The sequence below is a fragment of the Stegostoma tigrinum genome, chromosome 6, assembly GCF_030684315.1.
Source record: "Stegostoma tigrinum isolate sSteTig4 chromosome 6, sSteTig4.hap1, whole genome shotgun sequence".
Lineage (NCBI taxonomy): Eukaryota > Metazoa > Chordata > Chondrichthyes > Orectolobiformes > Stegostomatidae > Stegostoma > Stegostoma tigrinum.
The window spans coordinates 49,406,376-49,422,667 of record NC_081359.1 but is presented as its reverse complement, the minus strand read 5'-3'; the positions used below and the strand labels follow the sequence as shown (position 1 = coordinate 49,422,667).

Here is a 16,292-nt window from a genome sequence, read left to right as displayed (position 1 = left end):
CTATCTCTTCTGTTGCTTGCAGCGCAGATTGGCTGACACTGCAGTAGCACAGATTCGTCAAGCTTTCCTGCCTCTCTGCTGCTTGGCCTGCTATGTTCATCCAGCTTCACACCATGTTACCTCAGATTCTCCAGCATCGGCAGTTCCTACTATCTCTATCCATTTTATTATATCAACTTGCCTTTCCTTCAGGAAGGTGAAATTGTCTAAATTTCTCTTTTCTGCTTCTGCATACATTTTTTTCACTCGTTTATAGTCAGAAGGTTTAAAAGATGGAGCAGATTCTGCATCAGTCGTACCTTGGGTTTTTGCATAGATTTTCCTGCTGCGATAGCAAGTAGACATGGGGAAGAATTCTAACTTTTTTGTTTGAGATGCTAATCCACTCAATCAGCTCTCATCCATGAAGGGCCTTGGGATCCTGTCTCTGTTCATTTTAAATTGAGCCCTTACACAAGTGATGTAACACTTTGGCTGGGAAGTGATTGCACTGAGTTTTGTCGTGGGTGGCTGGTATAATTCAGTTTGCACACAAGAACCCAACTAACTGCCAAGACACAGCACTGACTCACATTCCAAGCATCATTGACATACCAGTCAACTTTTGTGACAGTACCTGCCTGGTAATGGGGCAGCCAAACCCTCAATATATCAAATTTGTAGTTGTGGAACTGATGAACAAATCAACTGATAATACTAGCAGCAGCGACTAGGTGCAGTACATGCCTATGGCAAGCAATATACCAAGCCCTTGTTGCTTGAGAGGCTCATGGTCAGCAATGCTTGATGCAGAGTGATGCCCCTCAAGCTATAACCATTTGCGTGTTTCAATGAAATGGAATCTTCCCTTGAACTAAATAAAAATTAGATGTAAATAGCCCATTTCAGGTGCTCATTGGCTCGTCAAATTAACTTTGTATAAGGTAATAGCCTTCTTCAATGATTGACTTTGTTTACTAATATTTGCTGCAACCTGGCTCTTTCTCATTTCTATGCTGATTTGATATGGATGTCTTTCGAAACAAACTGAAGCAAATACCTGCTTCACAGTATGATAGCGAATAATAGACTCTTGTGATTTATAGTGCTTTAAGAATGATCATCAAGTTCTAATAAAAATACTTCCAAAGACAGCACATAAAGTGACTAGATCTAGTTGTTTCTTCATTATCCATTCAGACGCTTTTTGTTTAAAGCCTGGACCTAACCCAGAATTTTCATTGCAATTTCTTATACATTTCTAGTATCTTTTCTTAAACGGGCATATCATAGAACATCAGTTCCAAGATAATTTCAGGCCTGTGAGAAGCCTAATGATTACAAAGCATTGGAGATTGCATTTATATCTTAGAGCATAGAAAAGTACAGCATAGTACAGGTCCTTCGGCCCACGATGTTGTGCCGTGGAATAATCCTAATCCAAAAATAAAATAACCTAACCGACATTCCCCTCAAATCACTGCTGCCCATGTGCATGTCCAGCAGTCGCTTAAATGTCACATAGCTTGTGTAGTATGGGACATGCAATATTTATCATGAATTGTGAATTTCTTTGAGATTAGAAATTTATTTTGTATGTTCTGGAATAAATTGTAGGATACAAAAATATGCATATTAATCAGAGGAGTGAACAGATGCAAATACATACCAGATGTAGTAGAGTATGTATAAATGTGAGGTTATTAACTTTTGTCGTGGAAGTACCAAGACACAATTATTTGAATGGCTGTATATAGAGAGGAAAATGTTCAACGGACTTGTGTGTCCTTGTGCACCTGTCACTGCAGGTAAGTGCGCAGGTGCAGTAGGCAGTAAGGAAGGCAAACGGTATGTTGACCGTCAGAGCAAGAGGATTTGAGTGCAGAAGTGGGGGAGTGTAGTTTTGGTCCATTATCTGAGGAAGGATGCTCATTCTGTAGGAGATATGCCGTGAAGGTTCGCCAAACTGATTCCTGAGATGGCAGAACTGATATATGAGGACTTATTGAGACAATCAGGATTATATTCATAGGACTATCTTCAGAAAAATGAGGGGATTAAACCTATAAACTTTGAACAGGACTAGATCGGTTAGATGCAGGAAGGATATTCCCAATGGTGAAGGAGTCCAGAAACAAATGCAACTTGTTTTTTTGGTAAATGACACAGTTCAGGTTTTGACATTTAGTGTAACATTGAGAACTGGTGTTGTGGGAATGAAAGCAGTGGCTGACCAGTCTTTTCCATCTATTAAATCTAATAGATGTGAAATTTTATATGGGATTTGCTGATATCTATACCTGACTTTCTGACCCGACCTGGGAAACATGCTTGGCCGTTTGTAGTGCTCCCTTTGTCTTTTGTGCAGAATTATTCCATATTCTAGACAGATGAGACCAAGCCATTAATTGTTTGGGAAGTAGAAAAAAAAGAGTGCAGGAGTCATTATGTTCCCAAATTCCTCATCAGGTTAGATGTTCCTTTTTTTTCCTTGTTGTTTTGCTCCCTTGGATCTTCCACCCACTGCGGGCTAACCAGTATGACTTCCCAGGCATCTGTCAATGTGCACTTTGTGGTGTGTACTTGAAAGATTTCCATCCTCCAAACAAGATAAAAGTCAACTACTGAGACATTTATTGGACACATCCTACAAAACCTTACAACCACAATCATAGTTGTTTTTTTGATGTGACCAGGGCTTCTGTGTTTGTTAAAATATTCGGAATCAATTTTTTTGTTTTGATTATTTTGTGAAGACTTTCCACTACCAGACTCAAACATCCTCCTGTAAATTTGATACTATGCTTCTTGCCTTTGTATCGTGTAATTGTTTAATATCTTTTGCAGTCATAAATTTTATTATTTTTTCCCTATGCTTCACACTTTAGCCTCTCTCCAGTTGATATCTTAACCTTTCCCAAGTTTAGACCAGTTTGTAGTAAGTTGTTAATGTAGTTTAGAAATGATGACTTATTTGTTTTCTAAGAATCAAACACCAGCATTTGATCCCACTAACTTTCATCTTTCCCCTAATGAGTAGCTATTGCCTCTGATCCTCTGATTCTTATTGGGTTTTAATATGATTTCAATGCTTGCTGTATTCCTCATGTAATGAGATCAAATTGCAATCAATACTTGGAGGGATGGGATCACGAGATGGAGTTAGCGTAGCAGTCGCAAGATTAGCAGGGTGCAGAGGACCGGAAATCTTGAAAAGGGAAAGGTCTTGTCAAAACCTAATATCAGGTCTTCTTCGTTAACATCGTTATTATATTAAGGTGGTGCAGCGATTAGCACCACTGCCTCTCAGCACCCAGAACCTGGGTCCGATTCCAACCTTGGCCGAATGTCTATGTGGAGTTTACATGTTCTCTATGGGTTTCCTCAGGGTATTCTGTGTTCCTCCAACTGTTCAAAGATGTGCAAGTTAAGTGGATTGGCTATGCTAAATTGTCCTTAGTGTCGAGAAATGCCTGGCTAGGTGGATTAGCTGTTATAAATGCAGGATTACAGGGATAGGATGGGGGCTGAACTTAGGTGGGATGCTGTTTAGTGGGGCAGCGCAGATTCAATGGGCAGAATCATGTCTTTCTGCACTGTAGAGATTCTATTATTTTATGATTCAATATTTTTCATACAGGCAGGGCAACTCTGCTCAGAAGAGAGAGGGTCGAGTGTGGTTTGGTGGGATCTGAAAGGTTGAGAAGGAAATCGGGAAGAGTGGAATTGCAGAGCCTGGTGGATTTCTGAGGCCAAAACCTGTCAATTAGGATGGAGTGATTGGCCCTCCAGACTGGAATTTGGTGGGACGGAGGTTGGTGTTCATTGCTGTGAAAACAAAAGGTTGTTGGTGCATTTGCTGCCAGCTGGTGGTCTTGAAGTATTTAAGCATGAAAATACTGTTAGGGCCAAGGTATTATTGTATTAAAGAAGGTCGTAACAAGAATTTGTATTGCATCTGTTAAAATTGTCCATTGGCTCTATTGAATACTAATAAAATTGAAATAAATTTATGAATGAAACATTGCTCTGCTGCTCATTACTGTTAAATTTAAAACGTATGATTTTATCATTATATCTTCCTGATATTATGTTTTATTCGCATTTAATAATAGTGTAGTCAAAATATGTTATGACACATCCTTGCAAACCAAGGAAGACTGTATAGATCTTTTTAAAATAGTGCGGGGAATCTGGATGTGGAAGTTCTGACTCTTCGCAACAGATTCTATTTTATAAATTAAAGGAGTTAGTGTGTGAATTATGAAGGAAGGTAATCTAAACTCAGCAGAGTTATTTTAAAATTGGTGCTTAATTCAAGCAGGCTGTATTTTTGAGTTGCTTTCCAGTGGCCTGCACACTCTGCCGGCCCAATAAGTGAGGATCAAGTAAAATTTTGTTGACTTAACATCAAACTGCTCCTCCGATCTTGATTAACAGGACAGGACTCTTAAACGGAAGAGGGAGAATGAATACATGCTAGTGGGCATTTTCTGAAACTACCACAATTCTTTTCCTTTTGCATTTGCTATTCAACCTGGCAAGCGCTCTCTTGCCATGATAATTGAATTGTTCTTGTGCTTGATGGCTTCCACAAGGATCTTGATAGGCATAGATTGTTGAAATCACACTTCTTGGGTGAAACATACTTACTTAAGCCAGTCATGGGTGTCTCTAGCAGCCAGGTGTGTGGCTACAGATAACCAACATACCAGATCCTCCTCCTCTTTCTGAGGATGCTGACGGCACTCCATCGCCTTCCTGTGCCACCTTGACTCAGATCTTTGTTGCGAAGAGCACACAAACCACAACAATGCTGGATACTGTTGGGGATTATTGAAAGGCCATTCAGGTTAATGAGGTTAACAAAGTAAACCCTCATGATTAGGCACACACCAGGGTGACCTGAGAACACCTTGAATCTGGTGTAACATTTGCAACCCTCCTGTCCCCTGATATTGCACCCCTATCTAAGGAATCATAGAATCCCTACAATGTGGAAACAGACCATTCATTTGAGCCACACCAATCCATCACCCCCTCAACCTCCTTCCACCCCCCCCCTCCTTTAAAATGGATATCCGTATTGGTCCTGGATCAGCTTCAATTCTTTTGACTATTGTTTATATGTCTATATTAATCTTGATTATCAGTTGGAGTACAAATCTGATATTTACTAAGTTTCATTTTTAACCTATTGTGCAAAAATGAACTAGATGTTCACCTGGGTAGATTGACTGATATTATGTATTGAGAATGCAGTAACATATTCTGTGGGTTACAACTGGACATGGATGATTGAATGAATGTAGGATTGATATGGATGAGAGTTTGCTCGCTGAGCTGGAAGGTTTGTTTTCAGACGTTTTGTCACCATTCTAGGTAACAACATCATCAGTGAGCCTCCTCTTCACCGGAGGCTTACTGATGATGTTATCCAGAATGGTGATGAAATGTCTGAAAACAAACCTTGCAGCTCAGCGAGCAAACTCTCATCCAGAACCTCAACCTGAGCTACAAATCTTCTCAACTAGCTAGTAGGATTGATATGCTAGAGTTTGACAAGATTATCGTGGAGATCAAGGAGAAACCTTATTGTCCTTTATATTTGAAATTGTATCTTTTTGGTTAGTTCCCCTTTCTAAATAATTTTACATTAGGTTTGTGATGTGGAAAAGCTGCTAATCGTCTAGGGAACAAGAATACCTGATCAGCTAAATACCTTATTTTTGTTTGGTTTTAAATTGCTGAATGGTCTATCTGTCCTCCCTCCCCTCCCCCTCTTTCTCCTTCACACATTCCCACCCCCCCCCCCCCCCCCCCCAACTAGATACGTATTGGAAGTAAGCGTAACTTCTGGAATTGGTGTAAGATGGCCACGCACTATACTTCACAATCGTCTTTTTCATCAACACTGATGAAAACGAATGCCAGTGTACAATTAGAGGCATATCCAGTACAACAGGTCTTATATTTGCGCAGTAAAATTACAGTCATTGGAGTTATGTAATGAATCACAAATAAATATATGAAGTTTCCCCACAGTTTTAGGTCACTGTAATACAGGGTTATTGCTTATTACATTTGGTTTTACTACATAATCATTTGTTTTATTCAAGAACATCTAACTTCACAGTGAAATGTTTTCATAAAATGGTGAGTGTTCCTATGCACAAGATTTCCTTTACACACAACCTGGGCCATTCACTGTAGTCCAGATCTTCAGAGTTTCTCTTTAAGTGAGCATTTTGACTGGTCATAAATATTCTTCAGGATGGCTGATTTCTGTAGGACTGTTAAAGGCCTAGGATTTAAATAATGTCACAGTTTTAAAAATAAATAAAAATAGACTACCTTTCTCAGTGTTTTAAAAATCTGTTCTGTCAGTCTTAAAAAAAAAACAATTTGTTAACATCATCCCAAAGGCTCATTGTTATTATTAATGCTTGTCATGTTGCTGAAACCTAATATTATCTCAGATGTCTAACTGTTATAGTTTGATTAAATCTCAATGAGATAATTCCAGGATTGGCTGCTGCTAATATGGGATGATGAATTCAAGTCTGTTTTTGCAAAGGATCAATTATTTAATCTATTTAATTGGCTTTCATGAATGGGAGTGTTTTGTTTAATATACTAAGGATTTTAATTGAGATTTAGAATTTTTTTGTCTCAACAGGGCTCCTGAATTCTGCCCATATTAAATATGGGATAATTTGGCAGAGAAAGTGGAAAGGCAATGAGTACTGGCTGAAGTTCATATAAAGCTGCCATGGGGTCTGTAAGGGACAGAGTATGTGGATGGGTGAAGGCCATGAGCTAGTATTAAAGGGACATGCTGGCTGAGAGAGTAAGAAAGATGAGGATTAGATGATATGCTAAGGAGTGTGCTACTGTTTTTAATCCAGTAGTTTTACTTTTAACCCCATTACTACGCTGCTGGAAGCAAACACTCACCCAATGGCTAAATTATTTAACAAAACAACTGAACAAAATCTCAAGGAACTTGAGCAGAGCTTGAAGTTTGATGAACATGCCCTCACCACTTGGCAGCCCACGTAGCTGTTTCCAACTTGTATCTATGATTACACCCCCATTCCAGAGCGAAGATCCAACCATTTGGATAAGTTCCCTTTCTATATGATATGACAAACAAGGTGATTTCCCAACTCACGTTTCCTGGCTGAGGAGTGAAATTTTGGACCTAAAATTTTTGCCACTCCAAATTAAACTGTTATCCTGTTGTTGCCTGGTTTATCCTATTTTTCTAAGAATTAAAGTTTAACATTTTCAGTCTTCCAGTCCCCTTCACAATGAACTTGTAAAGTCAATTAATGTAAGAGCAGTACATGATAGCTCACTGCCATAATGTTATTTGTTGGTTAGAAATCTTGTGATCTTGCTGCAGAAACCCAAGACAGAATCTTCGCTTCCAACATTGTCAGACATTAAACCCAATTACAGGTTCCAACTCTGTGTCCAAATACCCTTCGACTAGATCGTACTTGGTGAAAAATGTAATCTAGCAATTTCTACACTGATTTCAAGGAGCTATTTAATAGAGCATTACACTTGGAAATGCATCTGCTCTGTTCACATGCCCAAAATTAGATACAAGGATAAAGAAAAAGAACTGGATTCCATATTGCAATCTTTCTTTCGGAATAAGAACAGACATGGTAGCAATACACAGTCATCATCTGTAATGAACAACGACGAGTTATTAATTAAGCTGTTTGCACCTCAGAACTAAGTTTTACCCTAAACAATCACCTTTTCTCTGTACAGATGTTTACTGTCAGGTTGTATACTTTCAACATTTTTTTCTAAATAGATGTAATAAATGAAATTACATAGTACACTAAAATGAAACCCAATAATTAAATAGACTCCAGGTATGGATAAGGCAGACTGTGGGATGAAAGTACTACTGGCAGCTGACTTGCTGTAGGTCTGTGGTGCATTAAGTGGTACGAAGGCTGACTCAATGAGTGGGGATGTTGCTTGAGTTGAAAGGGCAACATTTTTCTTAAAATGCCTTGGGCAGCGTCAATGATTTTCATAGCATCAGACCTGGCTTTCTCAAAAGCTTGTACACTCACTGGTGTAGCTTTGTGGGTCATACATTTGGGTACCATTCACATTGTAGGACCTATTTGCACACGGTAGCAAGGCTGTTGTTTAATTGACTTGGGCAGGTGGGGCCCCCAGCAGTGATTCAGACATGGCATTCGTATGCTCAGTAGCATACAGCAATTTTAACAACATTATGATCCTGTTTTTTAGGGTGACTAAGCTACAGCCAACCCAATTATTCAATATTTCCAAAACTGAATGGATTATATATTCATAGCTGGATATATGGTAGAAACAAACCCATCTTCTATCAAATAATTTATAATAACTACTAAAAGACAAGTTAAGCACAGCATTGCCTTGAGACAACTACACCCACTTCTATTATGGCGTCTCAAATTGACCTTGCAGTTAACAATTGTCATTAGTTAGTGCATTTTCCTTGGCAACATCTCTACCAGAGTACACTTGCTAACCAATTGCTCTCCTCTCATTGTCGTATAAATGTTGGCTTGACTGAATTAATATTCATGTGAATTTGCTGATGAATGTAAGACAAAAAGCTCTGGAAAAAATATCTTGCGTAATTGTTAACTAACTCTTCAGGAGATGTAACTTTTTGCTGGATAAGCATTTATTGCCCATCCCCAATTATTCTTGAAGGTAATGGTGCACTACATTCTTGAACCACTGCAGTTCATTTGTTGTAGGTTCACCTAAAACACTGTTTAGGGAGGATGTTCCGGGATTTTTATGCAGCATAAATGATGGGACAATGATATATTTCCAAATCAGGATGGTAAGTAGCTTGAAGAGGAACTGATAGGTGGTGGTGCTCTCATGCATCTGCTGCCTTTGTTCTTCTAGCTGGTTAGTGAACAAGTGTCTAGAAGCTGAAAGACCTGCAGATGTTGTAAATCAGGAACAAAAACAGAAATTTCTGGAAAAGTTAAGCAGGTCACTGGACCTGAAATGTTAATTCAGATTTTTTTTTCTCTTCACAGATGCTGCCAGACCCGCTGAGGTTCTTCAGCAACTTCTGTTTTTGTTGTGCTTAGAAAGATCTGTCTAAGGAGCTTTGGAAAATTTCTGTATTACATCTGGTAGATGATACACACTTCTAATAATCATTGGTTGAGGGAATGAATGTTACAGTAGTTGGTATCAATGAAGTTGGCTGCTGGATGGTGTCAAACTTCCTGTATGTTGTGTATTTGAGAAGTATAGTGGACTGTTTGTTTTGAATTTGAAATAGCTACCTAACCCTGCTGCCTGCAAAGCAGACTTTGGGATGACTGGAATGTTCAGATTCCATAAATGAAATCTGCGTGATGTTCAGTCTCCGAGTTGTTAGATATTTTAAAGAAGTTAGCAAAATTTTGTGTATTTGAAGACAACTTAAATTATACTATCAAGACAAACTAGTGCTTAGTTTAAGGTGTGAAGCGATCAGAAAAGATTACTGACTGAGAGAAACCTATATTTAAAGCACTGGAGATAGAGGTTTCGATGGATCTAGTAGCTAAGGAAGTTTGGCAACTGAACTTGAGCAAGCGAGCTCTCCAACTGAAAGCTGAGAGATGACCACTGATACAAACTCAAAATTGCCATTGGTGTGAAAAGCCAGTCATTTTGCAGCAAATTACTGGTATAAAGCTGCTGTGGCAAAAGGGGCACATTGAATAGGCATGTTTGAGGAAGAAAGTGAAATTACAGAAGCCAAAGAGTAAGAAGGAAATCTACAAGGTCAGAAAGATTCAGGATGAAGAGGGATAGTTATTAAAAAAAAAAATTCACAATTGGTGACATCAACTGTTATTGGCCACTCCCTTTCTGAATGGCAAACTGGTAAGAAGAGGTGGACAATGGAACAGCAGTTTAATTGATATGTCAAAGTGTGTATCATCAGTTTTTGGTATCGTCAGGTTTAGAGCCATCTGCTAAAGTATTTGAAGGGTGTTGAGGTTAGAACGGAAGAGTTTACTGCTCAAGGCTTGTATGCTGTGTGTGTGCTATTACTGTTTTTGCAAGCAGTTGCAAATTGCCTGTCAATCATTTCACCTGTTTTGGACTTAGCTTGATTTCACTTCCCTGCTATCAGCCTTCAAAGCAGCAGGGTAGCAGTTTATAGTTCAACATTGTACCCTTTGAGCAACCAGAGGAGCAGTGGCAACAGCAATGTGTTACTTTCTCTTAGTCACATGCAAATTAACAGAATAGATATGGGACGCACTGAGTTAATTTCAGTAGAGATTTTGTCTGCATAGGATCAGCTATATTGAAATAACTGAGCATCCATGCGTTGTAAATTCGGCTTTCATGGCTGGTCACTGCTTTGGTCATGTTTCAGAAGGTGCCAGTTTCCCAGTGGATGAGTTGGGCATCTATGACTGCAAATTCTCATCCAGTCATTCTGAAATTTTGTGCATACTACTTTTTCCAACAAGAGAAAGCAAAGAGCTGAGTCTGTAAAGGCTTGTATGAAAGGACAGGAGGGCAGTACTTGTGATTGACTATGATTCATGGCATGAGACAGCACAAAGGTGAGGGTAAATGTTGATTTTTCAGGTGGGGAAATGAGGAAAAGTCTGGGGAATAAGAAATAAGTAAAGTTGATTGAGGCCATCACTCCTTTTTGTATTCTCATTTTTGGTTTGGAATTGAGGGTTCAAGTTGAGAATTAAATGGAAAACTTTAAACAGTAGCTTTTTGTTTTTGGCAATGAAAACAAACTGATGCTTGCTTATGTAAACTGGCCTGGTAAGATGACTGTAGTTGAATTATTTTTATAAGAACATGGCAGGCATTTTAGCACCAGACTGTTATGTGCTAGAACTGGCAGTTAGTTTAATGTTGCACTGCTCAATCAAGCAGACTGGTGTCAGCAAAGCAACTATGGAGAATGTTGACAAAGAAAGATGCCATAGATTGAGATCAGCTCTCTGATGAAGGGTCTAGGCCCGAAACATCAGCTTTTGTGCTTCTGAGATGCTGCTTGGCCTGCTGTGTTCATCCAGCTCCACACTTTGTTATTATGCCATAGATTGAATTAGGTTTTTGATCAAAAGACAGTGCACTTGGAATCTGCTGGGTTGGGCAGCTGTGTTTGAGTTTTCTTGTCTCTAGTTATATAGTCAATTAAATAATTTGTTGAATGTTCTGGGGAAAGAATCACTATTTATAAGAAACAAGTGACTATTCATCAAGCATGATGGAAGTTGTTCAAGTTGGCCAGTGACATTGGAATTTAAACAAGATTCAGTCCCAGGTCCCTGTATCTTAATTCATCATTGAGGAAATTCCATAAGGGCCTCACACTCATTGTTGAAATAGTTATTAAACTAGCCAGTTAAACTCTTTTTCTGAATTTATCCCTTAACTCTGTGCATCTGTGTACAAGTGGGAGTTATTTTCAAAGAAGATTGGGTTTAAATCATAGACATTTAATTATCTCATCATTCTGCTTTGCTCAACTAAAATTAAAGTGTTAAGAATAACTGTTAATAAACTTGGTGTCTGATATGTTATTCTTAATGACTGGTCAAAAGCAGTTGGGGAAAATGTGAGGGTCATCGAACATTTTCATTTTGCTACGTTGGAAATCCAGTGTTTGCGTGTCATAGAGTCATACTCTCCTACAGCACAGAGACAGACCCTTTTGGCCCAAAATGATCTGTACTGACCAAGATGTCCACCCACACTAATTCCATTTCCTTGCTGTTGGCCCATATCCTTCTAAACCTCTCCTATCCATGTTTTTGTCCAAATGTCTCTTAAATGTTAACACACCCGCCTCGACCACCTCTGCTGGCAACTCATTCTATGTGTAATACTGTCTGTGGAAAACAAAATGTTGCCCCTTGAGTTCCCATGTATTCTTCTCCTCCTCCCCCCCCCCCCCCCCCCCACCACCACCACCATGTTAAACTGATGCCTTCTAGCCCTTGATTAACCCTGGAAAAAAGACAGTGCATTTACCCTATCCATGCCTCTCATGATGTTACGCTTCTAGGAGATCACCCCTCCGTCTCCTGTGCTCTAAAGGGGGAAAAAAAAATCCTAGCTTGTCCAACATCCTCGTAAATTTCTTCTGCACTCTTTCCAGTTTGTTAATATCCTTCATATAGCAAAGTGACCAAAACTGAACAATACTCCAAGTGCGGCCTGACCAATGTCCTGTACAATTGCAATATATCTTCCCAACTTCCATACTCAATGCCCTGACTGAAAGCCAGTGTGCCAAAAGCTGCCATCACTGCCCTGTCTACCTGTGATCCACTTTCAGAGAACTGTGCACCTGTACTCCAAGGTTTATCTATTCCATTACAATCCTTAAGCCCCTACCATTCACCATGAAACGCCTACCTTGATTTGACTTTCTGAAATGCGCACCTCACACTTATCAATATTAAACTCCATTTGTCATTTCTTGGCCCACTTTCCCAGCTAATCAAGACCCTGCTGTGATTTCTGATAACCTTCCTCGCTGTCTGCAATACTGCTTATTTTAGTATCATCTGCATGCTTACTGATCATGCCTTGTACATTCTCATCCGAATGATTAATATACATAACAAACAGCAGTAAGTCCAGCACTAGCTCCTGAGGCAGAGGCCTCCAGTCCGACAAGTATCCTTCCACTATTGCCTTCTATTTCCTACCATCAAGCTAACAGAGTATCTAATTTGTCAGCTCTCCTTGGATTCCACCTGATGTAAGCTTCCAGAGCAGCCTACCATGTGGAACCTTGTAAAAGGCCTTACTGAAATCCCTATAGACTACATCTATTACCCTGCGCTCATCAACCTTCCTGGTCACCTCATGAAAGAACTCTAACCAACTTGTGATGTGTGATCTCCCATGCTGACTACTCCTTATCAAGCCCTGTCTTTCCACATACATGCACATCTTATCCCTTGGAATCTTCTCAACTAAATTACCTACCACAGATGTTAATCTTACTGGTCTATAGTTCCTAGGTTGGTTGTTGTATTTTTTTAACCTCTAATGTCCCAGGGCTTTTGCTGTGGCTAATGATGCAAATAGATCAGCCAGCCACAGTTTCTTCTCTAGCCTCTTGCAGGGTTCTTAGATGTCTGTGCCTTCCAAAGGTATTTGATCAGCTTAGAACACTGCCTCTAACTTCACATGCTTGTTTCTCAAATCCATGAATGCAATCCATGAGATTTGGCTTGGCTTCTTCCTTCCTTGACAAGCATCGCCTCATTTTAATTCCTCACATCTCTCTCACCAGATGTTCCAAATATGAGTCTCGGATGTAGGAGGCAGACTTTTGAGGTCTCCTTTCCATTCGGATTGTTGCTGAAGTCTTATCTTAGTAATAGTGCAATGAAGATTCACTAGATTAATTCTTTAATTAGTGGACCAACCTATGAGAACAGGTTAAGTAGATTGGGCCCCAGAGTGTGGAGTTTAGAAGAAATGCTGATGCCATTTCTTTTAAGATGCCTTTTACAGGAAAGATATCTTCTAGTTAAGGGCTGTCAAACTAGGAGCACAGTCTCAGGTTATTTGGATAGTGCTTAGGACAGATGAGATACTTTACTGAATTGATTCAGTCACTAGAGTGTATTTGGTGTGCTTGTTAAACAGGGATTTCCGTCAACTCCAACTAGTAAAAATGAAAGGGCCGGTAATATACTTAAATCTGTATGTTGTGTGGCTTGAGAAAGTTGTAGATTTTCCCATACATTCATTGCCCTTGTTCTTCTAAATCAGTATTGCCTGACTGGCCCACAATAGCATCTTATCAGGCCTGCAAACAGTGTCACAAATATAGGTGAGCATAACTCTGAACTGACCCACCTCTCCAATTAGAAGCTTTGTCTCTTCAATGTTTACTGCTGAGTGAATGTACAAAATGAGCCTGAGGCATGGATGGCAAAAGCAGCAGATCTGCTGTGAGGGGATGATGAGACAGTGTGCTGGCTAGGTGATGAAAACAACCTCCAAGCATGTGGTGGATGAGGTTTTCAGCTTACAGTATCCTTGAAATGGCTGTGTTTGTGTTGTCTGTGAATTTTTCCAACTGTGGCCCCCGTGTTCAAGTCCAAATCGTTAATGTATAAAACAAACAACAAGGTCCCAACACCAAGTTCTACGGAAAACTACTAGAAATTGCTTTCTATTTGTACAGGCAGCAATCAACCATTACCCTTTGCTTGCAGCAATTAACCCAACTTTGGGTCCAGTTTGACACATCACCCTATATCCTGTGGGCTTTTACTTTTTTGACTAGTCTGCTATGTGGGACCTTGTCAAATGTCTTTCGAAAATCCGTCTAGCAGATATCCAGTGCACTAGCCTCATTGATCCTCCTCGTCATTTCATCAAAGAATCTAATCAATTTGTAGGGCCAAAACCATACACACTGTCCCTAAAATAGTTGTTGCCTTTCTCAGTGATAGAATCAATCCAGAGAGATACTAACAATTTTCCCACCACCAAAGTAAAACTAACTGACCTATAATTGTATCAGTGATAATGGGAACTGCAGATGCTGGAGAATCCAAGATAACAAAGTGTGGAGCTGGATGAACACAGCAGGCCAAGCAGCATCTCAGGAGCACAAAAGCTGATGTTTTGGGCCTAGACCCTTCCTTTGTACTTTTTAAACAACAGAACCACAGTTGTTCAATCCTTGGCGCACGTAACCTGTATCTGGAGAAGATCAGAAAATAATCCTTGGAGCATCTACTATTTCCTTCCTGACCACCTTCAACATCCAAGGCCTGGCATCCACCTGGCCCTGGCGATTTAACCATTTTCAAGAAATCTGACTCCAGCATTTCATTTCCCATTGTTTTGTCCCATATTTCATTTTGTGCCTCTGGGATTTCTATATCTACACCAACCTTTTTCTTTGTAATTATGGAGAGGCATCACTTCTGAGGGATCTCCTCCACGCCCACAATCTTCCATGTCTTGTATTTCTCCAATTTGGGCCTCTTTTGTGCATTCCCACTTTTGATTCCCCATCAGCGGCTATGCTTATTGCTGTCCAGGTCTCAAGTTCTGAAAAGTCTCACCTGTCTCTCTCCCTCATGCTTTTCCTTCAAAACTGTCTTGAAAGCCTAAATCTTTGAGCAAACGTTTGACTATCAACTTTGAAAAATGTCAGAGGTCTTTCAAAATGGAAGAAGTTGTTGTGCTACAAACAACTTCAAAGAAAAAAGTGCGGATTATTTGGATATCATTCCATCCTATAGATTGTATAGGGTTAAAGCAAATCAAGAAATGTAGTACATCGTAGATGGTTGAGCAAAAGACCATACATTTTACTTGTAATTAAATGCATTTAAAAAATTAAAAGGGCCAATACAATAATAATTGAGCAAAGTTACCTGTTTCCATTTGATCAGCTTTATTATTGTCATTAAGGTAGTCAGCTCAGGATGACTGGAATTCCAGATCTACCAACTATCTCAGCATTCATTACTTAACAGTGGAACTTTATTTAGATGAAGACTAATATTTAGCAATTCATGTCATGACAAGGACGTGCTTTCTCACTGTATTGCTGCATGATGAATGAGACATAAAGATAAAATACTGCAGAAATCTGAATCGAAAGTAGAGAATGCAGGAGAAACTCAGCAAATCTGGCAGTATCTATGGAGAGAGAAACAGTTAACGTTTTCAGTCTCATTTGATTTCTTCAAAACTGTTAGTATGATGTAACCAGATAATAAATAATTGAATAAAATGAATGCAGTCAAGTGAGCTGATCAAAATCATTGACCATAATTACTATACATCAAACTAAACTTATTTTATTCCAACTAGTATTATGTAGTATAAATATCAGTAAGACGTACAGGATTATTATTGAAACATCCAATATGGTGAATTTGCAAGGATCAAGTGATATTTGATTAATTTCTACTTTCTTTGTATTATAGGTGTTATTAATACAGCTGATGTACTCGATCGTGAAACAACTTCATCCTATTGGCTGACTGTGTATGCTACTGACTATGGAGTTGTTCCACTATTTTCATCTATTGAGATCTACATTGAGATTGAAGACATAAATGACAATGCGCCAATATGTTCTCAACCTATTTATCATCCGTCAATTATGGAAAATTCTCCCAAAGATGTTCCCATTGTTCAGATTCAGGCCTATGATCCAGACTCCAGTTCTAGTGATAAAATGACCTTTAGGATTACAAGTGGGAATCCCCAGAATTTCTTTACTATTAACCCGAAGACTG

General features: G+C 39.2%; 1 protein-coding gene across 8 annotated transcripts in view; it reads left to right on the top strand.

Moving 5' to 3' along the window:
- fat3a (FAT atypical cadherin 3a) overlaps positions 1–16,292 on the top strand; it is an 808,281-nt gene that overhangs the window by 339,059 nt on the left and 452,930 nt on the right. For all 8 annotated transcript variants that reach the window (XM_059646553.1, XM_059646555.1, XM_059646551.1 and 5 more), the window contains exon 3: positions 15,978–16,292. In XM_059646553.1, coding sequence (XP_059502536.1) covers positions 15,978–16,292 — 315 coding nt within the window. The remainder of the gene's footprint in view (positions 1–15,977) is intronic.